The 25,880-nt window shown below is 38.1% G+C and overlaps 1 protein-coding gene and 1 pseudogene across 1 annotated transcript in view; both read left to right on the forward strand.

The window, feature by feature from the left end:
- The window catches only part of eepd1 (endonuclease/exonuclease/phosphatase family domain containing 1), a 41,563-nt gene extending 16,517 nt beyond the window's left edge, over window positions 1-25,046 (forward strand). The window contains exons 2-7 of the mRNA XM_088601695.1: window positions 8,285-8,336; window positions 17,713-17,823; window positions 19,450-19,584; window positions 20,437-20,572; window positions 21,893-22,087; window positions 22,419-25,046. Coding sequence (XP_088457821.1) covers window positions 8,285-8,336; window positions 17,713-17,823; window positions 19,450-19,584; window positions 20,437-20,572; window positions 21,893-22,087; window positions 22,419-22,615 — 826 coding nt within the window. The 3' untranslated portion in view covers window positions 22,616-25,046. The remainder of the gene's footprint in view (window positions 1-8,284; window positions 8,337-17,712; window positions 17,824-19,449; window positions 19,585-20,436; window positions 20,573-21,892; window positions 22,088-22,418) is intronic.
- On the forward strand, window positions 7,375-7,576 carry LOC148651432 (U2 spliceosomal RNA; annotated as a pseudogene).
- Window positions 25,047-25,880: the final 834 nt, after the last annotated feature.

Raw genomic sequence — 25,880 nt, forward strand, 5'->3', positions numbered from 1 at the left:
GGGTGTCCATCTCTCAATGTTGAGCCAGGAATAGCGGGAGCACCAGGCTTAAATAAAGACGGACAAACAGGGGACAGGTGCTCAAAATGAACTAAAATACAAAAGGGTCGGAGCACCCTTAAGAGGAGGGAGGAAGATGGTGACAAATACAAAAAGAGGAAAGCATGTAGAACCACAAAAAAAGTGTTAAATAACTTTTTGTCTGCTGCACCTCTGTTACTATCATATTACTGAGTACGTATCTCTGGTTTTCGCATTTTGTCCATCTTTTTACAAGTACTGTACATACTGTTGATTTCTAATGCTGTAGATGATTTTCTCCACCAGGTATGTTTCATTCATAGATGCCTTCTAGTTTTGAACACTAGGCCTGTCGGGTATTAACCAGTTTCTGGTGATTTGTTTTATGGCTGTGATTCTGACAACTGTCCCTCTTTCTTATTTGGTTGCATATTGTTGCACTTCACTAGAAATGACAAGAGGAGTCTTCCACAGTCCGTAGACATGCTGGTAGGTTAATTGACATGTGGGAAAATGGCCCTGGTGTCTGTGCATATCTGTGCCTGTGTGTGTCCTGTGGTGGGCTGGTATCCCGTCCAGGTTGTATCCTGTTCCTTGTCTTGATGGGATTCGGCTCTCTCAGGACCCTGAATTGGCTTAAACTTTCAGAAAATCGATGGATACATGTATAGTGATTATACATGCATACTACGCGTGCATATAGTTCAGTGTACGTTTCTTTAAATACTCAATGTACTTAATATTTTTTAAAATAATGAATGCTGCAAAATTAAACATCAGATATTCTATGCAGGAAATCTTATATTTATTAAATTGTGTTTGTCATATTTGTTTTTTTCAAGGCATTTCATCCCTGTTTTCCACTGTCTGACCTAAATAAGCAAAGCTCTTAAGATAAAATGGGAGCAGAGTAACTACAAACAGAAGCGTCACCAAAAAAAAAAACAGGCTTCATATACAGTAGGTCAGTGTTCCAGATCCTGTCAGCTGTTTCATTTGAATTCAGACAGTGGCCTGCACTTTAATTACCAAGCAGATGATACGCTGCTGTCACACAATGCAGCCTGGCTGATAATGCGACTTGGTTAGTGCTTTTTCTCAGACTCCTAGAGCAGTTGGCACTTGTTAAAGTTGGCAGCAATGCAGTAAACAGTTGCATTTGCTGCAACAATACTCTGGCTAGCATTTCATTAGGGGGTTCTAAAATGACATTTATCGCAGATTTCACTACCCTTGGCATTTGTTTTGTGAGCATGTTTAAGTTGTAACATCAAACAAACTTGGACATGGACAAAAATATACAGATATACTGGTATGGGAACACATTTGTAAGAATTAAAGAAGCATCCTTTCTGAAAATTATTTCTTAACTCTTTCAGTTTAACTCTTCATAATTCGTGGCCCATCTGGTTTTATCTTGAACTCAGATTTTGGTTTTGATTAAGTACAGCATTTTTGTATTGAGAAAGCTTTATTTTTTTGCATTTGACTTTAAACTGAAAAAATAATGTTGTGTAGCCTTCAGATCATTGCTGAATGTGTTCCTGTGAAACGGTTTGTTTAACAATGTGCTATACTGCATGATCTGTTAAAATAGTTCAGCTGAAAAGCACAAAGACATCAAAGGATATCAAAGAAAAAATGTTGGTTCATCAGCCAGCTTTATCATTATGTAGAAATGAAGACGCAGATAGAAGGGTTTATGGTTTTTTGTGTGTTCGCCTCAATAAAAAAGCTGTTTCATATTTCACAGTAGATTATTTACTGTAATTCTTTAAATTGACTTCCATTGCCAAAACAAGTCAATTTTTATTTCCTATCTACACCAGCAATGATAGGATGGCACTGTTTTGGGGTAAAGGTTTAAAAAGACTGCACATAACCAGATTTATCGTGAGATTTCGTTCATATCTGATAGCTGGTGCTAGACGTGAAAGTCTGTCTCCATCAGATATTTTTCTTTCATAGACGCCTTCGAGTTTTGAACACTGTTGGGCTTTAACCAGTTTCTGGTGGTTTGTTTATGGTTGTTTCATCTGACAACTGACCCACTTTCTTATTTGAGTACATATTGGTCCATTTACATTGCATGAGGGCTCCTGATAATCACATCTGAACCTGCAGTCATCAAACCTTGTATGGATAAATCTGTTTTAAGGGTAGGATGGTTTCCTATTCTAAATAATTTTAAAAGTGTAACTTCTCAAATATAGCTGATTTTCTATGACCTTTCATACTTTTGTTATTGTATTTCTGTGAAGACCTTGCAGAATAATATTAAAGCAAAATGTACTGATGAGTCTAAGGACACAGACTACATAAACTTCCATTTTTTTTTACCCTTTTCACTTAAGAGCTATACTTCACCAGCAGCTCTGACTGACAATAACCTCAATTGCAGCCATCTGGATCCTTGCCAGTGAAGTACTATTTGAGTTCAAACAGCCAGCTGACCGAATTGCTAAGGTTTTAATTTGTACACATGCAGCAATCCACTAGAGAAGGATTGTGGTCATAGTTCCTCATCACATGCTTTCCATTGTTCAGCTTTCAAACTTCTCTAGTCACAACAAACAGCTGATATGTGCTCATTTGTTTCAGAACCGTATGTGCCAGATTACTCTCTCTTTGAGTATACATTGGTAGTCAAAGTCAAGTGGAGCACATAAGGAAAATTGATTAAATACTGCTGTGTTATACTGGTTCTACCAGTTTCACCTGCCTTAGGGAATGATAAACAGCACATCCATCCATGGTTCCTGGTCACGGTCACAGAAGCTCATAGCTTGTCCCAGAAGCACAGGACAGAAGACTGGACCACACATTGGATAGTGCAGCAGTTCATTATAAGGCACACAAGGACAATTTAGAGACACCACTTAACCTAGCCAGCATGTCCTTTGGATAAAACAAAAGCTGGAGAAAACCCAGTGCTAACTGCCAACCCACTGAGTTGTCCTTCATAAAGTATGTGCTGGTCCAAAGCACACAATACTGTAAGTTTCCTGCTGCACAAAACCCCAATTGCTCTGAAGCTGTAATCTTAATTAGATTGAAATAGCTATTCTCTCATCAATATTTAATTTGGTTTTGTTCTGTCTCACGTCACTACTTTTTTCCATGAGGCAGTAGACTGAGTATTATTAATATTTTAATACCTTGAAGAGCTTTGAAATTTGGTCGATTACTTTTGCACACTCTAAGCGGTTTAAAGATACTGTAGGTGCTGGTTGAATGTCCAGATTACCCTTTTCTTTTTTGGTTCTAACTATCATGCAGTCGAATGGATTCATTCAAATGTCTTTTGGTTCTTTCTGTTTTGTCATAAAATGCTTTGCATCTGTTTAAACTACTCAACTAGTCCAGCAATTTGTTGCCTCTGCTAGTTAATGCCTACTGACAGTACTATGTATATTAATTGGTTAGACTTAATACTAGCACTACACTGCAAAATGTTTAAGAATTAGGATTTCAGAATAATTTTTAATATGTCTTCCGGGTATTTTTAGCACATTCATGTAGTTGAAAGTGTTTTAACTGTATTGGCTGACTAGCTGAGTTTCCAGTCCCTCTCTGATAATTGGAAAGTCAGGAAAATTCTACATTGCAAACCGAATGAAATTCCATGATTGCAGTAGCGTGCGCTGCTTGCCAATAAATGCAAAATATAACAGAATTACTTCATTTTGATGATGTGATGTCCGAATGCTGATATAAGTGTCTTGTAAAAGTATTCAGTCCCAAGCACAGTTATCTCATTTTCTTGCTTTAAAACTTGCAGGCATGACGCCTTGAATTAGCAAATCATATTGTGAATGTATACAGCCTACTTCACACATTCAAACAAGAAGCCCAACAAGAAATCAATAGATATGAAAGAAAAATGGAAAAGTCACCTCTCAGCAGCACAGTGATCCAAAACACAAGACCAAAGCTACACTGGAGTGGCTAAAGATTAAGGAAGTGAATGTCCTTAAGTGACTCAGTCAAAGCCCTGACTTGAATCCCGCTGAGAGTGGGGGGGAAAACTGCTGTACATAAGTGATCCCGAAAGCAACTTGAGAGAACGTGAGCAAACATTGCACCAAGCCAATGTACAAAATCGGTAAATAACCAAAAAGGACTTGAGGCTGTAATTGCTGCCAAAGGAGGTTTCACCAGTAATGAGCTCACGGGTCTGAAAACTTATGCAATCAGTGTCCTTATTTTTCTTTCTCATTTTGGCTGACATCTACTGTAACTTATCTTACCCTTAGAAGGCTTCAGTTTTAGGATTCGGGGTTTGAATAAAATACGTTTAAGAACTGTGTGTGCATCATTTTGTCACTCCACATAGTGAGACACCATAGGAAGTGACCGAATGCTTTAGAAAGGCACTTTACGGTGGGTAAGAGATATGTAATGTAATGACACAGGAATCAAAAATGATTAAAAAGTACAGGACATACCAGATAAATTACAATGGTATTTTCCGTCCTGCTCTTTTTGCTCTAACCTCATGCTTATATTATTAAATAAAATGAATAAACTTTGTAATATTCCCTTCATATGTAAATAGCTTGTAAAGGGGGGTTGTTAGAGCTTTCTCGTTCATTCTTCATGAATATGTCTCTTTGGAAATTTTTCCAAAATTCAAGGTGTACATTCTGCGAATAAAAAACAGACACAGGGATTCCTGTTTTCCTAGGAGAATTATTTCCACACAGCTAGATCCCGAATCTCTGCTCTTTGCATTTAAATGTAACATTAGTGATCTTTCCAGTCCAGCTGAAGCCCTCCAAAACCTCAGTATCAGTAACTTTTCTCCATATTTCTGAATAATATTTTATTTTGCGTTGGCAGTTGCACCACTGCTTCCTGCTTTGTTAATCTTAATGAGCTTAATTTGTCCTTAGAGAATTTTCTTACTGGAAAAAAAGCAAGGCACAGTTTGGCAGACAACTTATTACCTTAGGGTTAAAGCTTTTGTGTAAAATACAATTTATGTATTTATGTCTTTAATGTTTGTGTTATCAGATGTAATTAAATGCAAGTGCTCACGATTCCCAGTTGAGTCATTTTTTGTAATGTCAGATCATTCTAAATTGTATTCCATATACAAACATTTGAGTTTTTCGTACAGAGATCTGACATCTTGTAGTAACCTTAAGAGCAGTTATAGGAGGCTGAAAGGACAGATTTTGACGGTCAATTGCTGTAACCTTCCCACTACAATGTGAAATTAAAATACACTTGGCTCTACAGAATGATACCTGCTTAGCAATTTCAGTGCGTGCTGAATGCTGGCTTTTGTATTGTGTGCTGTCTTGATGCTGGTTTTAATTGGTTTCTTGAGCTACACAATGCTGTATAAGCGTCTAGAGATGTCATTTTTAAAATTGAATCAATGTAGTGCGCAGTATTTGACTCAGCAGCCGGATTTTTTTTACATTCAGCAACTGCTAAATATATTTTTAAATATCCTGGGTGTAAATCTTTAAGATGTGCTTTTCTAATGAGAATATATTTCATTCTGTTTCTAACTAAAGATTGGCTCAATGGTCAGCTAATTTTAGCGCAGTTGCTGCTGGCAAAGTTGTGATGAATTGAAGAACACACTTTTTAAAGTGGCTTGGTAACATAGTCCTCCAGGCTACTCTTCAAGTACGAGGTGTCCACCTGTGGATGGTGTCAAACTCAAGTCCTGAAATCAAATGTTATCCTTTCCTCTGCCCTACATAGCTGTAATGTTTTGGGAAAACGTAAAAGTTCTGAAACCCAACCTTTTCCCCAGAAAGAAACATTTGCCAGCTCCCAGAACCTAAAAATTATTGGGGGAAATTTTAGCTTTAGTAATCAGATGATCTCACACATTTCAGTTTTTACATCATGAGAATCTTGTTCCTTACGGTTTTTAGAATATAAACCCTAATGGACAATTGCATTGCAAATAGTCTGTAATTCCTTTGCTCTAAACCTGAACATCCACCCATCCATTTTCTAACTGCTTGATCCATTTCAGGGTTCAGGGGGAGATAGGAGCACACTCACAACAGGGCCGGTTTTCCCAGAACCCAGTTTACCTACGGGCCTGTCTTTGGACTATGGGAGGAAAACAGAGCACCTTGAGGAAACTCTTGTGAACCCGGGAAGAACATGCAGACTCCACGCAGATATCACCCCAGGTCCAGAATCGATCCCAGGGCCCCAGCTGAACAAAATAAATGTGCACTACAATGAATATTTTCTGTTTAATCGTACCATGTAAGATCAGACATTACAGCGAGTATCATGCCAGTGATGCTTTATTGTGTCTTATAGGAATTCACATTTGTACCATAAGCCATAACATCACATTGCATGAAACCTATGTGACATAAGGATTTTTGTGGTTTTGGGGACAGGGAATAAGGTCGTGTAGAAATGCTCTTGTTTTATCTGCTACATTATAAAGGAATCCCATGAACATATACGTGCTCCATGCAGATAGCACCCCAGGGCCAGAATTGAACCCAGGGCTCCACGTTCAACGAGACAGCAATGTTAACCACAGTGCCACCCAGATCTTGCTTATAATGAAAACAATAGTTTCATAAGTACCTTGAAAACGAAAGGTGACTTTAAAGAAATTCAGTTGTACAGAAAAACTGTTCTGTAATACTCTCTACCAGCACAAAAAATTGTTATTTCAAAAATGATTTGGAACACTGTCTGTAAAGTACACGTTATACCATTTATACCAGTTTGTACAGTATAAACAATAGGACTGTAATATTGCTCATATATATCATAGCCATTTACAGTTATGTTATCATCTCAACTGGAAATTAATCTTGAAAATGAAATAGGATGTTTGGAGTTAGATGCCATATAACCATATACAGTATAAAACAAGTTTTTATCATCTTGACATTTTGGCCTCAACATTCTTATAGTCCCTTGATGGCCATTTTTGCCTACAATAACACATTTAGGTAGCAGCACTTTAACTCTGTACTTTAATGTCTTATTGTTTCTGTTCTATTTTTCTTCCTTTTACTGCTGCTTTTTTCGCCACCGGTGTATGCATATTCTCAGTAGAAAGGTGTTCAAATTGATGTTCTAAATCTCAAATGAGTGCAGAGTTGCTCTCTTGATTTACAACAAGGTGCTGTTTGGCAGAGGTGATGTCAGAACCCCCCCTGAGGGAAGACTGTGGACATTATTTCATTTATTAGTCAGACATCAATGCCAGACCAAATTTCACAAGCACTTCACTGCATTTAGCACACTGCCACCTCGTAGTGCTGTTGAAGAAAATGAAAAAAGTGAGAGGAAAGAAGGCTTAACATCCTTCGAACAATTTACTAGCAGAGCAGAATCATTCTAAAATGCATCACCCCTTTGTGAAATATTGTCAGGTGGGAAGTAGGAGAACAGCTCAGGACGTGTAGTTTCTGTTCTTATCAGTTTAATACCTGATAGGCCCCCTGGGGGGGGGCTGTGTATTAAATTGATTTTTAACACACAGGGGCTTTCCTCTTCCACTCCTACATTGACCTTGTATTGCAGTTTTTCCAGAACCAGTGCACCACCCCCTGTGGGGTTAGTTGCCAGAAGCCATGTCAGCCCGTAACTCACAACTGGCAGCCCACTGAACCTCAGCAGGTGTGAGCCTGGTCAGTACCTTGCTGCTGGAAGAGGTGTCAGTGGGGCCAGCAGGGAGCGCTCACCCTGTGGTCTGTGTGGGTCCTAATACCCCAGTATAATGATGGAGACACTATACTGTAAAAAGGTGCCGTCCTTCAGATAAGATGTAAAACCGAGGTTCTGACTCTTTGTGGTCATGAAAAATCCCAGGGTGCTTCTTGAAAAGAGTAGGGGTGTAACCTGGGCATCCTGGCTTTTGCCAATCATGGCCTCCTAATAATCTCCCTCTGTGAATTGGCTTCATTCTTCTTTTCTCCTCCCCACTGATAGCTGATGTGTGGTGTTCTAGCGCACTATGCCTGCAGTCGCATCATCCAGGTGGATGCTGCACATTGGCGGTGGTGGAGGGGAGTCCCCATTACCTGTAAAGGGCTTTGAGTGGAGTGTCCAGAAAAGAACTATCTAAGTGTAAGGAATTATTATTAAAAATTGCTTTGTTTTGGGATCTTCGCTACCTGACAGCTGGGTTTACGCTGGTTCCTGGAGTTTCTTCACCACTCAGTTTCGTCCAGTCCTTGCAGGAAAAGGCAAGAAGCTGTCGGCTTCACATCTCGAAGGCTGTGCTCTCACTGCTTCCTTGTTTCTCTTTTTGCAGCATCAAGATTCTGGCAGTTCAGGATCTGGCTGACAGAGATGCGTTGGAGAAGGTATCGATTCCTCATTTGTCCCGTTCATTACTGTGTAGACTGTGTGGAAGGGTAAACTAATAAAGTCTTAAATACTGCAATGATATTTCCCCGAAACGAAATCAATAGACATCTCAATTGTGGTAAATGATTTCATCTTGAAGAGTGGGATTATTACTTTAATCAAATCAACATAATGAGTCTGGCCTTGCTGTATTCAAATTTGTCTTTGTGTTCATCCTTTTGTCTTTTTTCAATTATGGGAAGCTTGGTTTACTTGTTTTTGTGCTGTACCGATATTCCAATAGTGCATTTCAGACTAGTTTTGCCAATAGCATTAATTGTCATATTTTTTTATTTATAATCTCATAGCTTTAGGTTTTCTATTAAATAGAAATGGGTGTTCCAGTTCATTCTGATATTCTTTTAAAAGGTTAAATTTATACATGTATAAAGCTAATTATAACAGGACAAGAAGGACGCAGAGCACAAAGAATTAGCAAGAAACAAGACTCACATTTGATTAACAATTCAGTTTAAGGCTACTTTATCATAACATACAGTGCATATTACATGTTTGTTGATGCAGCTTATGATTAATTGACCATAGAAAAGACATTATCCTTGTTAAGAAAATTTGTGAAGTTAAGAAATTGTGTGTTCAGTAGTTAATATATCAAGTAAACATAATCTTTTAAACCCTGTAAGAAGTGTAATTAAAGACATCACTGCATATGCATCAGTTCGTTGTGTATACTACAAAAATGGATCCCTGTGGTAGTTGTTTGCATTGACTGTATTTTAATGCTTTATTTAAAAAGAACTCTTCTCAATAACAGTTCTTCTCTGTGCAGATTCTCTTTACATGCATCACTTAAAAATATTTTAATTTAGACAGTCTTTTTTCCTTTTCATTTGTCCATGATCAGATATGCCATTTCCAGTATCAGATACAGACTAGATTTATCACACACACAAATTATAACCTATAACATTGTGCTATTTAAACATCCTCAATCTTCCAGCTGTAATGAAGTTAATGTACTACTGTATATGCCCAAAGTAACATGGACAGGAAATACAGTACTACAGTTGTTTGCTGATTGGTATTAATGGACAGATCATTTCTCTGGCTGAACTAAATACTCTCAACCCAAATCCGGCTGGAACGATTGGGTCAGTGTTGGTGTTTCAAAGCTTTTCATGGACAAGCGGCATTTGACAGTATCTGAATTATTCATATTATTAAAAGAACAACCGGTACAAACAGTCAAGCAAATAAGTAATGAAGGTACAATTTCTAATTGCTGATTAATTATAGACCATTAGCTTTCCAGACTGAATGGCATTGTGCATGGAAATTGCATTAGGTGAGATTCCATTCCTCACAAATATGGCCAAGAATGCTGTGAACACTCACAGAAGGGTGAGAAATATTTAGCGGGGTGAGCGTATGGCTACGTTCTGTTTGTGTGGGTGAGCCAAGAGGTTTATAAAGGGAGAATCCGGCCTTAATGCTTCTCTTGAAGGTTATGTATGGCAGATGTTGACATTACTGAGCAAGCAAGCTGGATCATTTCTCAAGGACAGTCTTTTTTTGGTGAAAATATGTTTGTTTTGACTTTTTAACCTCTAAAGATTTAAGTATTCTTGTGGATGTGTCCATTTGTTTGAGTTGGGACGTCTGTAATGATTAATTGAATGTTTTGAAGTCAGCATTATTTGTGTTTTTATGTTTGGGAGGAGGAATGACTTTCACTGAGCAAAAGGGATAATATAAAAAACAATTATGTATCCTTCACCTGATACATACAAATTGTGTCAGTGACACTAGACTATGAATGCATGGATGAGGATAAATTATATAGCAGAGAATTCAAATGTTCTATTCATATTGGAAATGGCACCTGTTTAAGAAGGGGATGAAATGTTTAATATTGGTTACCTCTAAAACTGTAACAAGTAAGGGCAATGGATCAACAGAGAGAAACGGTAAAAGAACAATTTCTTTAAATTCAGCTGAATAGCGTACAGAGTAACTCAGTTGATCTGGTTGTTTCCATGCCTCTGCCTGTTCCATAGCTTGAGAATGTTTAAAGTATAATTCTCTGCAAAACGAGATAAAAAGGTTATCTGGGTATTACTGTAAATGTGACAGTGGCTTGTGAAAGCAGCTTTTTTGCATTATTCTGCAACTAGGTCTGTGTATCTGATTTGGCCAAAGACCAATGTGTTTCACTTCTTTCACTGGAACTCTGAAATAAAATCTGCAGTTCTTTAATTCAAATATAGACACACATTCATGTGTTTTGAGATGTTTTTGTCTCTTTGCTTGAACAATCCATTGGACATTTTTCTGAGCACCACTTTTGTCTCAGTATAATTATTTATTAATGATATTTAAACATATTACAGAATAGATAAGAATAGATATTTCATACTGGAGCATTTTTTCTTGCTTCTGTGTAAAAAAGCTACAAGTTCTAGAATTAAAATAGAGTTGGGGTATAAACAGAATGAAAACAGCTTAGCTTAATGATGATGGTACCAGGTGAAATACAGTTTTAAATTACAAGCCACCCTATAGCAGTGAGTTTGCAGTCACTGCATTTCTCCTGAATGCCAGCGAAACCTAAAATACATTTTCCCCCTACTCATTCTTGCTCCCTTTGACATTGATAAAGAGGTTTATCAAGCAAAAAAAGAGTTTATATTAAAACGATGAGAAACATTACAGTTCAACAAACAAATTCAGAAAGTACCTAGCATTCCTCCAGTGAGTGTTAGCCCTCCTATAAGGGTCTGTGGTATTTGCAGAGTGTCAAATGACAAATGCTTCTGACAGGTGGGCATTAGGAGATGTATCCAAAGGTCCTCATTTTTCCCATGAAGTCCAGAGGTCATAGTACTTCTAAAAACATCTTTGCAATATTGAATTTAGAGGGGATAAAACAGAAAATTAATGAGCAGTTCCTGCATTTCAAAAAATGATTGAATTAGGTAACTAGGAACCTGCTTTTTGTGCAATAGATTGTGTAGCCACATATTGGGTTTAGCATTCAGCATAATTTCTGTCTCCAAATAAATGGATATTAGGGAAATATTTAAGTCAGGTAAACACGTTGTTGAGAATACATTTTTGGATAATATATTGAATTTAAGCTGGTCATAAATGGCTGCAGCAAGACAGCAAAACTGTACGGACAATTGTGCAGGGACTTCTCAGAACTCCAGAAAGCATATATTCTTTAGGGCCTTAAATATCTTTTTTAAGCCATCCTAACAAAGACACAAATAAATGCGGAACTGTGTTATTACTAAGAGGAAATAAGGTTTAGTCTAAAACTAAACATTCTGATGCAAATTTAAGTCCCATATCTACTCTCAGATCTTTTGGAAGCTTGCTTTCTGAAGAATCTTGCAACAAGCTGTTTGTAGTTACAGCCATTTTGGATAAAGAAATTATTCTCTTTCATTATTAAACAATGTAGAAATGACTGTCTTCTCTATAATACCTGTTTTTACTATCTCAGCATGATGGCATGATAGTAACACTATTGCTGCTGAGGACAGAGGAGTTAATAAAAGTAGATGAGCTCTAGATTTTACACAGCAACTAGAAGCAGATATTAAGTCACCCTGCAAGGGTAAAGACAATTACAGCTGCTCCAGCACCAGGAAGATATATGGTCTGCTCAGATGACATTAATGCCTTGGATACTTTATATCTTTTCCTTTGTAATTTCATGGATGGAGTACACTCTCATTGAGGGATTAAGAGGGCCAATAGCTTGCTTTGAAATAAGTTCCGTTGATTAATATTGAACATTGACACATGGCCCGGCTGTACAACTTTCACACTCAATGGATAAGACATTGTACAGTAGCTGCATTTCTTAGGCTGTTTCACCTTTGTCTTCAGCACAGTTTGAAAGAACAGCTTGTTATCAGTGCAAGGGTAATAACATAGTAGGCATTCTCTTAAATTGATGGTGTATATGCTGAAGCTCAATAGGTTCCAGTTCTCATTCATTGTAGATTTAGTGCCTCTCAGTGTATTTTAGACAGAGACTCCTTGAACACAGGTAATGTACCACCTGCCTGGCTACAAGCAGGCTTCACAGAATGCACAGGAACAACTTGGAAGTCTGCAAACTTTCGTCAACAGACATTTCTGTTCTTTTTATCCCATCACCTATTGCTTATGTAGCCGAAGAATTAAAAAAGTACCAAAATAGCTATTAAATTATAGTAATTTAATAATAATAATTGAACATACTGCTAGCAATGCACATTAGTGATCAGGATAACAAGAGCAGGGTACGAGCTTTACCTTATCAGATCCTCTAAATGTACAGATATCTGTCATTGATGCAAGGATTCTGTGTATCCTTTTGTAGATAGCTGTTACTTCCCTCCACGAAACCACTGGCTTATTTATGGCAAAGGTCTTTAACCTCCATGACACTTTGCTCTCTTATTAAAAAAGATGTTGGACTCATGTGCGTTCTCCATCAGTTGAGTCTTTTTTTAACTCGCACATACTTTCCACGAGGATGAGTGAGTCACTGGTGTGCCTCAAGTCGCTGTAGTGTCAGTGAGACACATGAGGGATTCCCAAGCTCAGCACTTGGCTCAGTGTCAGGATGAAAGTGAGGCGAGATCTGTCGGGGCACTGGGCTTCCAAACCTGGCAATGTGGGCGTCTGCTCTGTTTGTTTTGTTAGTAAGGTCATTGGCTTTCCATTGAATATGCCTGTTTTCCAAAGGTAGAATCAGAAAAAAGGCAACTGTATTAGTCGTTATGCATTTAAGATTTGTGTATTCGGCTTTGTTGCAAAACTATTTCGCTGGTCAGGATGAATAAGAATAAATAAAATACCTATAAATAAAGAGAATTTGTTTACCTCTGTTCAGTTTTTCCAGTGGTCAGTGATTTCAGAGCAAGTAATTTTGTATGTCTAATGTATCGGCTTTATTTTAAGCTTGCATAAATCTGGGTGATCCAGATGGCTCATGCTAAAATCTCTGTTTAGCAGTCTCATGTTGGAAAAAGAATTAATATACGGCAGGTAGTAAAATGGTTTACTAACATCAATTCCTTCCTGTTTTTGATGTTTTTAAAAGGCGCATCAGTACTTATGTCTGCATTATCAGACTTACACATAGATCTCACAGGCCACACATAGACATGAGTGATGAAGAACACTCTCTGTACTGGATTTCAGAAGTGCTGTAGGCTGCAGCTGGGTTCTCTCAAGTTCAAAATGCATCTGTCATCGGATTTGCCAGGCGTGGGGACTGTAAAGAAAACCCTGAACCCATCTGAAGGCCAAAGTAATACACTAGCAAGAATTTCCATTAGTTTATTTTTTTCTGTATCAGTTTGTGTCTTTTGTCCGTATGGGCAGGTTTGCAAAGATTTGTGCTTTTTTAGTTGTGGCAATTTAGTTGTATAGTTTTTGTGTGCTTAGTTTACAGAGTTACCTGAAGTGAAAATGAAAATATACAAGAATACATTTCCACTCCCTGTGTAAAATTGTTAAAAGCAATAAAGAAGCACAAGAAAAAAATATCCAAGATATCTCTAGTGCTTATATTCACACAGCTGGTATCAGGTTAACCATGATTAAGCCGGGTCAACTTCAGAAACTCCAGATACAGCACCACGTCTGATGGTAATTCACAACCACCTTTTAGACATTGGAGCGGAAAACATAAAACGAACTAAAGTTTTTCATTAATTCTCAAAGAAACTTTTTATGACTGTTCTTCAAAATAGATTTTTGAAATAGGATTAATAAATTGTATCATTAAAAAAGAAGAAAATGCTACAAATGTACACATTTTTAGCTTATAATTGGGTTCTCTCTAAAAAAGATTAATCTTTGCAGCATGATTAATTTACTTTTGAGTGTTTATGGCCATAAAGCATTGTCTTCTGTTTATTGGGGGGTAACTAAGGAAGTCCTGTCAGTTGGTGGTACGTCAATGCCTTGCTGTGGTTTTTCTGACTCACTGGGTCCTACTAACGGAAAACATCTTTTACACTGTTTGCTGTTAAATCACCACTCGGTGTCAGTCTGAAGAGGTTGGTACAGTAAGTATGACGAGAAACAATTACAAAACTGATAGTTTCCAGGAGCCAGCAGCTGACATGCAGTCTGAAATGTAAGCAAGGAAAACGACATTAAAAAAAAAACGCCCCATGAAGTGCCTTTATAGAATTCAACACTGCCGCCTCCCAAATATTTTTATACTTTGAACAGATCTTGAGCTTTGTTATTTATTTAACATTAAGTGGGGGAAATCTCACAGCTCATTTTTCATTGGAGAGAAAGTGAGCTAAGAGTCCAACTTGGGTTCTCGATCTCACTGATGCAGAAAAAACAGGTAAACAAAAGGATTTTGTAGCCTATCTCAGGTGACAAAAAAAGACAGCAACTATTTTGCAGGACTAATGGAATCATTGGTCAGACATCACCACTTTGTGGCATGACCTTTATTCAGATTTAAAGTACATTCTGCAAAGCGCTGGTATTCAATAAGAGGTTTGCCATCTCCTTTCAAACACGAACTACCAGGGCGACATTTACTGTAGATGGAGAGTCGCTTTCCCTGCTGGAAGCTGAAGGAAGCTGCAGAAACATCATGGAATCTAATCCAGCATTTCCCAAAGCCGTCAGGATGCAGAGCTGTCCAGGCTTGTAGAGGGCTCATTGTGTGATGTGTGCAACTGTGCGCGCTGATTCAGCTTTCGTAAAGCACCATTTATTTCGAATGGTAATTGCAAGAATGTCCTGAAACGACGTTGATTTACATCTACCATTTTCCCGTCCGATGAAAATACTGCAGAGGCTGCTCTTATTGCCATCCAAACGTAAATTTCTGGAAGGGCTGACGTTTCAATTACTGCAGTTCATTGAACCCATTTCTATTGGTTTACTGGGTACCATCTGTAATGTAAATCTAGTTAAACAAACTTCATTTTTGTGCTTTGTGTTGTGAACTGCAGAATATCAGTACTTGGCAGCTCTCAATGAAAGCTGCTGTCATGTGCAGTGTAGTAGATAGCCTATCTTGTCACTAAATCTACTGATAGTTCTCTTTGAATTTTAAACTGCACACGGGCGGCACAGTGGCAGAGTTATTAGGATTGCTGCATCGTAGCTCTGGGTTCAATTCTGTATCTGGGGTGCTATCTGCATGGAGTCTGCATGTTCTTCCTGCGTTCGCATGTTTTGTTTTTGGTGCTCTGATTTCCCCCCACTGCCCAAAGACATACTGGTGGGATAACTGGCTTCAAGTAAACTGGGCACGGATGTGAGAGTGTGTGTGTTTGTGTCCGTGTGTGCCCTACAGTAGACTATTGTCCCATCCAGTGTGAATTCCACCTTGCACCTGTTGTTTGCCAGGATAGATTTCAGCTCCCCCTTGATCCTGAATTAGATGAAGCAGTTAGAAAAAGGCTGGACGAAGCCCATTGCAATTTGATCCACAGGAGTTGTAAGACTCCCTTATATTCTTAACCCATCTTGGAAACAAATTGTGTATTAGAGAATGTTTGTCTTTTAGAGGCGAGTTACCTTAGAACAATCCCTTCTTATGAGAAAATGTCATCTGGTCTAAACTGAACTGATTACGAAAGCAGTATACTTGTCAATGAAATGCCAGTGTCATTCCATCGATTTGTTTCCCATGTTCCATATTTATATTATTTCACTAGATGTGTTCCAGATTGGGAACACTGCTTAAGGGATTTTCTTGCTTTAGATATTTTTAATGCAGCCTGGTCTCAAATGAGTGTTGTAGCATAGCAACACCCACAGATGAGAGGCTTTGCTTTCTATAGCTTGGGGTTTCTCTCTGCAGAAAAGGTATAGAGAACCATTTGATTATGTACATTATATTTTTTTTTCAGTTCTTAGTTTGGTGAAGTATGAATTCTTAAACACTGTGGGGCTTGGGCAGTTGCACATGTACACTAAAATACAATTTCATTAGATACTTAAGTAGCACGTAAAACGAAATTACCTTATATGGCAGTTATTTTAGTCTGTGAGGCCCTGCTGAAGTCAGCTTGTGCAAGACATAATTTTTGTTCTGTTTATCTGCTAAGTAGACTAACAAATATGTGCTTAAACGTATTAAATCTTTTCATTTTAAATGCTTTTTTATGTTTCCAAGCCACAGCCGTCAAAGTAATACATTGGTCAACTCAATAGACCTAAGGAATAATTACATATGGGTCTGATTAGAGCAGATGCCAGTCATGTGGGCTGCAAAGTAATCCAAAACTTTTTAAAACGTTTTTTCAGTTCAGCCGTCATTAATTTAGACAACTGCAAAATTTGCTTTACATGTCACTGAGCATCAAACGCAGAGCTGCAGAAGATTGATTAAGTTATTAAGGCCATTGCAACATCTTTTTGTAGCAGTTGCTCTGATATTTTGTGAACAAACCTGGCATAGGAATGATCAATATGCTGACATTTGCTGTCGGCAGAGGGGTCTACTGTGAAAGTCACAGCCTAGCGCGTTTACTGTACTGCTGGAAGCAGTACAAGCTGTACACATGCAATCCATACTTTGCACCATGTTGCAGTTGATTTTTTGTAGGATTCTGTTCCCTTCCTCTTGTAGAACCTGGATAAGCGTATGCAACTTCGCTGGTCTTTTAGACATAGACGTTACATGCCATTTCTAAAAATACTCTAAAAATAGACCATTAATTAAACGTATACTGTACAACGGTGTTTCACTGTAATACCTCCCTCTAAAAAAAGCAGTGACATTTTCTAATACAGTATACTGTATACAGTTCTTTCCAAAAGTATTCACCACTTTTCAATGATGCCCCCTTTCATTGAATATTAAGTAGTGCATTCACATTTTGTAGTAAATATTTTTGATCAAAAAAACCTTGACGCTCAAACCAAACACGTTTTTGAGTGAAAGAAGTTAAATGTCAGCAAAAACTGCGAAGAAAACCTCTAAAACTGAAGTATGATGATTGCATAAGAGTTCACCCCTCGGTCCCTTGTTAATAAAAGTCAGCAAATAATTCTGCAAAGTTGCGTGTAGACAATTTTCACACTTTGTGCAGTTTTTACCCATTCGTTGCAAACTTGCTTTGTGGTTTGATTTCTGGGCTAAAAACAAAACATCAGCTTAATCCCGATACAGGTTTATACTGTACATTACAGTTACAGCAGGTGAATGTGCTACTTTCAGTGGAACTGAGCCATAATTCACTCATTGTTTACTTACTCTTCCATCTCCTTGTTCCACAGAAATAAGTGACTTATTTCAGCTCCCTGTCTGTGAGTCTATAGCAGCGACCTTGGCTCTCTCATGGCTGGACTGTGCGCTGACCGGCCTGTTGCTTCTCTTTTCAGTTTTGCGCGGAGCTCAACCAGTCAACCCTGCCAAATGTCCGGAAATGGAAAGGCTCCAGGGGACTGTGGAAATATGTCGTCTCTGACAAGCCTGCTGGACAGTCATACAAGGTAGGATTGTTAGACCTACTGAGATCCCCATAGACAAAGGCTGGTTCCCTTTTAATTATAATAGTAATAATTGCTTACACTCATATAGTGCTCTTCTGGACACTCCACTCAAAGCGCTTTACAGGTAATGGGGACTCCCCTCCACCACCACCAGCCTCTGCCTGGATGATGCGATGGCAGCCATAGCGTGCCAGAATGCTCACCACACATCAGCTATCAGTGGGGAGGAGAGCAGAGTAATGAAGCCAATTCATAGATGGGGATTATTAGGAGGCCATGATTGGTAAAGGCCAATGGGAAATTTGACCAGGATGCTGGGGTTACACCCCTACTCTTTTCGAGAAACGCCCTGGATTTTTAATGATCACAGAGAGTCAGGACCTCGGTTTTATGTCTCATCTGAAGGACGGTGCCTTTTTACAGTATAGTGTCCCCATCACTATACTAGGGCATTAGGACCCACATAGACCACAGGGTGAGTGCTCCCTGCTGGCCCCACTAACACCTCTTCCAGCAGCAACCTTAGTTTTTCCCAGGAGGTCTCCTATCCGGGAACTGACCAGGCTCACACCTGCTGAGCTTTAGTGGATTGCCAGTGGTGAGTTGAACATCAGGGCCTCACTGTAAGGATTGCACAAGAGCAGGGTTAGAAATAGACAAAACTAAAAACAGACTAGAAGACATTTCAAAAGGAAGTTTGCAGATCATAAATGTGTGATTCCTAGTTTCCTTTTTTCAGTCTATGAAAAATGTTGACATTTCAATTTTAAAGCAGTTGTCCTTAATTTGTGCGTCATAACCTCTATTGTTATGCAACTTCCCCAATAGATTTGGCTTATCACTACTTCACTCTCTGACACTTGTGTTTACTTAATGTCATATTAATGGATTACATGTTTTTAATTTTGTTTTTTTCATGTGGCACACAGTTGGTAAAGGTCCTGGAAGGTAAAGTGATAGCAAGAAATTGAAGATGAATGGTTGTTTTTTACATTTCCCTGTGCCATTGTCTTGTGTGGCCAAAAACAGATACTTTAAACATATTCTGATAGACTAAGCTAATCAATTTTACATACTTTGGAGTCCAACACAGGAGCGTATGTGTGTCAACGAGACACACATAGGAGAGTAGGATTTGCATTTGTGAATATACTGTAGATACAAACATTTTTAAATGTACTTTTTTCTTTCTAGACGGGTTCATTTTACAATTGACTTATAAATTGAGTGGCTCTCTTCACACTTGACTGCTTCAATCGTTCTGTTTTGATAAGTTTGTGTTTTTGTATAAAATGGTGATACTGTGCCTTCAAATCTTTAGCCAGTAGATCGAATTAATGCTTTTGTATTTTGTGACAATGCCGTTCTTATTACTGGTGCTAATTTAAGTTATGCTTTGGTAATCACTTCTACGGTTTTAGGTTACCTACTGTATACATTGGCACAGGTTAAAGTGTCCAATTTGATTTTTGTTCACTTAAACTGTGGTTTTGCTAGTGTTTACAGGCATGTTGTATGACTCATATATCTTTGATTCGAGAATGTAAAGTGTACTTTTGCAGATACAGTATATAAATTCCCATCTTTTTCATTAAACTAATCCTGTATATCTTCATTTCATGGAAGGGGGCTGAGTTTGCCGGTTTCCTGTGGGACAGCAGTTGTGGAATAGAGCTCAAGGATGCAGCTTTACTGGAGAGCCCAGCAGTCAATGGGAATGGGAGACAGGCTCATCCTAGACCATATCTGGCTCATTTCAGTGTAAGAATTTTCATAGTCCTGTCTTTCTAGTCTTGCAGATTGATTTCATTGGCTTCGCTGCAGGGGTGTTAAGGTGGCGTCACACTGCAAGACGCGACACAACTTCTAGTCCAGAGAGCATGTCAAATTTAATGACTGTCAAATTTAGTCTCGCTGCCTTTTCTGTCCTTGAGGGTGTCAAATTATATGACTAGGAATCACAGGGGGGACTAATTACACGATTCCCTCATGACTTTTCATCACAGTTCCAAATCTCATATTGCGCCGCGAAAGTACCGCGAGGTCGCTTCACTTTGGCAGCCAATCAGCGTGGAGCTGGAATAAGAGGAGGAGCGCCGCACGCAAGTAAACAAACAGCGTGGAGAACAAGCACATAAACATTTTGGAAAATGTAACACAGGCGTTGTTTTCCACAAATAAACATCTTCAAAAATATAATTCTTCTTTAGAAATATAGAACAAATTTACAAAATAAAACACAGTTAAAAATATGACACACCCTTAAACCACATATTTTAATCAAATTAGTATTGCGCTATAACGTGTAATATAATGAGCACGTTATTTCACAAGTACACATCTGGCTCACTGCCCACCCCTTCGACTTGCGACTCACTACTAGAAAATCAAACCAGTTTGATTTTGTCATAGGGGCTGTTAAGAGCGCTATGACTGAGTAGTGGGGGGTGTCACACTACACAACTGATGGTACAGGGTGCGAGCTGCGACTCTCTACACCTCACTCTAATTTTCTTGCGATTATGTAAATGCAGGCTACGACTGAAAATCCTAGAAAAAGTCGTGTAGTGTGACGCTGGCATTACAAGGAGGACATTTGATCATTTTTCACAGGTCGGGGCATCTGATGTGACACTTGTGAATATCCATTTGAAAGCACCATTGATGGAGGGAGAGGCCAATGGGAAGAGCCATTCTGAGAACCTCAAGTTTTCTTTTTTCACGGAGACGGTACAAGAGATACTGAAAGGTAAAACTCCAGGTGGTTAGTGGATTGGTTTCGCTCTGTCTTTTTTCCCCTTGTTAATGTTTCCATTAAGTTCAGGCATCTGCTTTACACAAAAACAAGGTTTCTCACAAGCAACATATGCTCACAAGCAACATATCACAAAATAGAGGTTTATTTGCTCTGACGCAGAAATGCAGCCTCTTTAAATTTCAATGCACTGAATCATCTGCCCAGTATGTTGATGAATAGAAACGTAGCATTTTTTCTGCTTAGACTCCTTCCAACCCATCTCTTGAAACTGGTTGTTTTCCCACTGACCAACCCAGTTTCCCCCCCAGTAGACACCTTCACATTGGCAAAAATTTTGACTCATGTTGAGATTTGCATATTAGTAACTTGGATCAAAGTGCTTATGAGAAAGGGGCAATAGAAAAGCAACCAATTAATGTCTCAACGTCTGGTTACCTTTTTATATCAGTAGATCATCATTACCTGGAAATCAATTATGTGCTTTGTGTCTGGAGAGGAGCAGGATTATGGTCATTAACTTCACAAGGGTACATAGTTAATTACACTTAACAACAGCCATCTGTTGTTAACCATGAAGAGGCTCGTTATTCAATGGAAGCAAGGTTTCAGAGCAATTTTGTGATACCTAATAGGGAGGCTATCATTTTGCAGTTCGTGCAATGAAGGAAATGTATTTCCTTTTCAAGAAAAACTTTCCTTCTCGGGCATTTAGGCTTGAACATACAGCCAAAAATGGAAACACTTGGATGAATATGGGACATTGTGTATATTAAAATGAGGGGATTCCACACAGATGTGGCATTACTTAAGAAAATATCATTCCGTTATGCTTTGGGTCATGTTTAAAAATGCTGGGCAGGCTCGATTGCCTATAACCGTGACTGCAGAGGAGACCTTGGTGTCTTTGAAGCAGGGTGATTTCTAGGGAGCATTTGGCAGGAGCTTCAGCGAACAAAATAGCTCCACTTTCTGATGTTAAATACAGAGAGAGAAGAGATCAGTGTCTAAGGAGATGTCAGCATGGATCTCTGAGGGAAAGACGTCACCAGCACAGAGTGAGTGGAAGTTCACTCCTGCACAGTTCCAGAAGCTGGTTGACTACACCCCTGTGCATATTGGCCACATGTGCTGGCTCAACGCACTATTAAGTGACTTAACATTGCTGTGTCCTTTCTTTTGGTCACTACTAGTATATACAGTATACTGCTCTATCAATACGAACAGGATTCTATAGCAGAAACCCTTGCCACATGTCACGAGTTTACTCATGTGTGAAGAGTGCCTAGCTGATGTTTTGTTGTTGCTGCGCAGGAGAAAAGGACTTGGTTATACTGGGTGATTTCAGCCTGCCTCCAGACAGCAGTGATTTCGACATGTTAAAGAAGGAGAAGCTCTCTCCACTCATACCTGCAAGCACTTTCACCAACATCAGCACCAGGAACCCACAAGGGTCCAACTGCTTGGACAACATTTGGGTTAGCCGCTCGCTCAAGAAGATTTGCACAGGTGCGTATGAGTGTCCAGATTTTCACTCACATAGATTAAAACATTTTTAAAGGCATTTCTGCTTTCTAGATCAGTCTTTTTTTAAAGTTACACACTTGACTAGCTCATTTTATTTATTGTCATCTCTAAAAAATGTAAACAAAACCTTGGTTTTGTTTGACCGTGACACGTTCTGTCTTGCTTTTGAAACCTTGTTTTGCTCTGTCCATGTTGTAATTAAGCCATGTCCAGCTCTGATCGACGGTATTTAAAATAACGCTGTAAAAATGAGAATTGAGAGTTTGATGTAACCCATTTCTACTTCATACTCTTGTTTCTTCCCCCAATGTAGGTCACTGGGCTGTCGTGAGGGAAGGTCTCACTAATCCCTGGATCCCAGATAACTGGTCCTGGGGTGGTGTAGCTTCAGATCACTGCCCTGTGATCGCAGAGTTTTATGCTGACATCCATCAAAAGGAGCTCATTCGCAACGGAAACAGAGTTGCTGTGGTGGAACGCGGTGAAATTATTCCCAAACATGAACGATGACAGCTCCAGGACTCTCATTCCGAGAAAGCATTAAAAAAAACATGTTCTTGTCAGAGTTCTGTTCATGGTGGAACGAATGAATGTTAGCAGTGAATGTGAAAAACACCATGTTTGCCTTTTTTTTTCCAGCGAGGTTTTGTGCTTCAGAGACCCAATAGATTTAGTTTACGGTTTGGAGAATGGACAATGGATTGATACTGAGCCAAATTAATTACATGAAAAAAATAAGAATTTGACATATCAAAAACATTTTTCTTGGGCCATATGCACTTTTTTCTGCAAGGAATTAATCTCCTTCATCTCGGAGCAATTAAAGGACATTTTAAAGTCGAATTCAGACTTGTTTCAGTGTCTGGGAATGATAACACTCTTGTTGAGAGGACTTGGATTTGTGGATTTGAAAATAATGTTTCAAATGTTCAGGCCCTGATGTTGTACGATTTTCTATTATGTATTTAAAATATCCTTGTCTAGGGGAAAAAAATCAACATTTCTCTTCTGTTTTTATCCATTGATCTTGCTTTCCAGCAAAAATATACTTATATGTATTCACTTTTTTTTACATTTTCAAATTTTAAAACATATCACTAAATTGGCAAGCAAGAAGCACGGTGTCTTGATTTTTCTTTTCACTTAAGCTCTTAGTTAAATAATTAAACTTGGTATGTGCTTAACTGTAGCTATTTAACCCTCTGTCCAGGTCTTAAGCTACTGACAAAGAGACCCATAAAGTCTCCTGTAGGCTGGATTTGTACTTTAGAATAAATTTGTTCTTGTGGCTTAAATACATGAAAAGAAACTATTCAGAAGGATTCAAAAGAATGTTGAGCCTTATTCTACAGGAATACAGCAGCAAATACCTTTCATAATCAATATTAAAAATAATTGAGGGTGTTCTGTACAAATGTTCACAGCAATTCACGAGCCTCATTGTTTTGGCTATAGATTACCAAAATACTAATGTTGTTGAGAATTGAGTGATCTGGTGAAAAGCTTCTTGGACTACTGACATTTCAGTTTTTAAGATACGCTATTAATAAATGAATTGACAATAAGTTCTAAAAAAGAAACTTGTTTTAGTAACATTTTTAGCAGGACACCCTTTTGTTATGACATCCAGAGTAGCACTGCTAGACACAGACCTTGTGTGTTAGAACCAGTCTGTATCCTGTACGTACTGTAACAGCAATATTTATGTTCAAGCTGATAAGAGCTCAGAATTGCAGACATTTCAGCTTTTGTCAGTGATGCATATGAAGTGAGTAAAAAAGTAAGGTTGATGTTTACAGCAAACTTCAAACTGTTCCTTACAGAGAAGTGAGCAAGACTAAATGATGAAGCACAGATATGGTCACTTTATAGTTTCTCAGTAAGCTGCTGCAATGTTCACATTTTTACACTAATTTCAATAGTTAGGATTATAGTACACACTTGTCCCATGTAGCTGTTTTAGCATTTCAGCACCTCAGAGCTAGGAAAAGGCACATTCTGTAATGTGCTGTTTCACACTGTTTTTAAGAATACTCGTTAAGGAACTGTACGTAAGATGAACATTCACAGCTGAAATTAACAGGAGCCAGATATAAAATGTGTTAATTTCGCAATAATGTTTATGTAGATTATTTTAAAAATCATTTGTTTTTATTTAGAACATTATATTGACCGTTATATGTTGTTCCATCAAAGATTATTTAATTTAGTTGGGTTTTATAGTAGCAAATCCATTGTAAATATTTTCTTAATTTATTTAACCTTAAACCAGCCTTCCTTTTTCATTGAATTCTAAGCCTAACACAGAGCAATTCTGCTACATTACGAGCAACTCTTTTGTCAAAGAAAAGGAAAACAACATGAAATAAAATGAAAGTTGTTTTAGTTGTGATTTGGTCTTGGAATATATCCTGACTTTGGCAATGAGATGAGACAGTTTCTGTGGTAACCGCAGCAAGTGACATCCAGATGAGTTTCTAAAATATGCTGTTTGTTGACATGGACATTGTATTATAAACTGCTCAATGGTAGTGTTAAAAGAGTAACACATAAGCACTAGACAGAAAGTATACATAGATGGGATCAGCACATGTAAATATCTTAGGTCAGGGTGCCTTATAAAAAAAAGCCATGGATTTCTATATGTAATTGGCAGTTTTTTAATAGCTTCTTAGAGTATCTCTTGAGCCATTTCATATGGCCTTTTCCCTACAATCTTGTTAAAATATTCTAAAGGTTAAAGGCCATCATGCAGGAAAATCACTTAGGCCTGCTATGTACAGTACTGGATCAACTAAACTCCTGAAATTAATTACTTAAAGCAATACAAAGGTCCATTGTGTAGGTGCTGTGGGAAGTAACTATGGATATTGATAGAGATAATTCAGCATGTGAAAATGTATACTGTGTATGACTGAATTAAAAGCTCTTAATGACCAAAGTGTGTGTTTTTTTTCCTCTGAGCAAAACTCACAACGAATGTACTGTATGTAATGATCATACCCCAACAAATCAGGTCCACACCACTGACCTCATGACCCAGAATGTTTGGTTTGTAGTGTCAAATAGCAGTGCTATCTTTTAAAATTATCCTGCTATACTTTAGTATTGTTGTCAATACTTAATATAATGTTAAATTAGTAGTATGATATGACCATTTTTTAAAGTTTGTTTCCTATGCAGTGAGAAGTGCTTAACTGTTGTTAGCATTTTTATCTTATAATCATTTTAATCTTTACTTTAAATATTTCTTTAACTAATTACACAGTCAATATCTAATATGTAAGTAACTTAAGAGTCTGCCTTGTCAATGAGATGGCTAATAATAAGAAGCAAGTTCCTACATGAGAAGGTTAGGTGTATACACAGGCATGCCTGAAGATTAAGGTCAGGAATCCAGCATCTACCTAGACCCAAGAGCAATTAAGAACAGAAGAAATAATACAAGAGAAAGCCTTTCACATATATTTATCCTATTTTGTAGTTACCAACTGATAAATCCAACAATCGTATTTAGCTAATGTATTAAACAACATGACTATACTCACACAGCCCTTTATTAAAGCAGTGCCTCCTGTTCTTGGTTTTAAAGGTTCACTGTTGTTTCAGTCCAGTTTTAACTCTGTGCCCAGGTCAGGTGTTCAGTTTTCCATTAGAAAATCTTATCAGTTGGATGGAAACTAAAGCCTTTGGGTGTTTGCTGTGCTTATCACAATAAGAGAATAACAGAAGTCTGTGTATTAAAAAATAATCTGAACCAGTAAAGCAAAGTACA

The sequence above is a fragment of the Lepisosteus platostomus genome, chromosome 12, assembly GCF_059453375.1.
Source record: "Lepisosteus platostomus isolate fLepPlt1 chromosome 12, fLepPlt1.hap1, whole genome shotgun sequence".
NCBI lineage: Eukaryota > Metazoa > Chordata > Actinopteri > Semionotiformes > Lepisosteidae > Lepisosteus > Lepisosteus platostomus.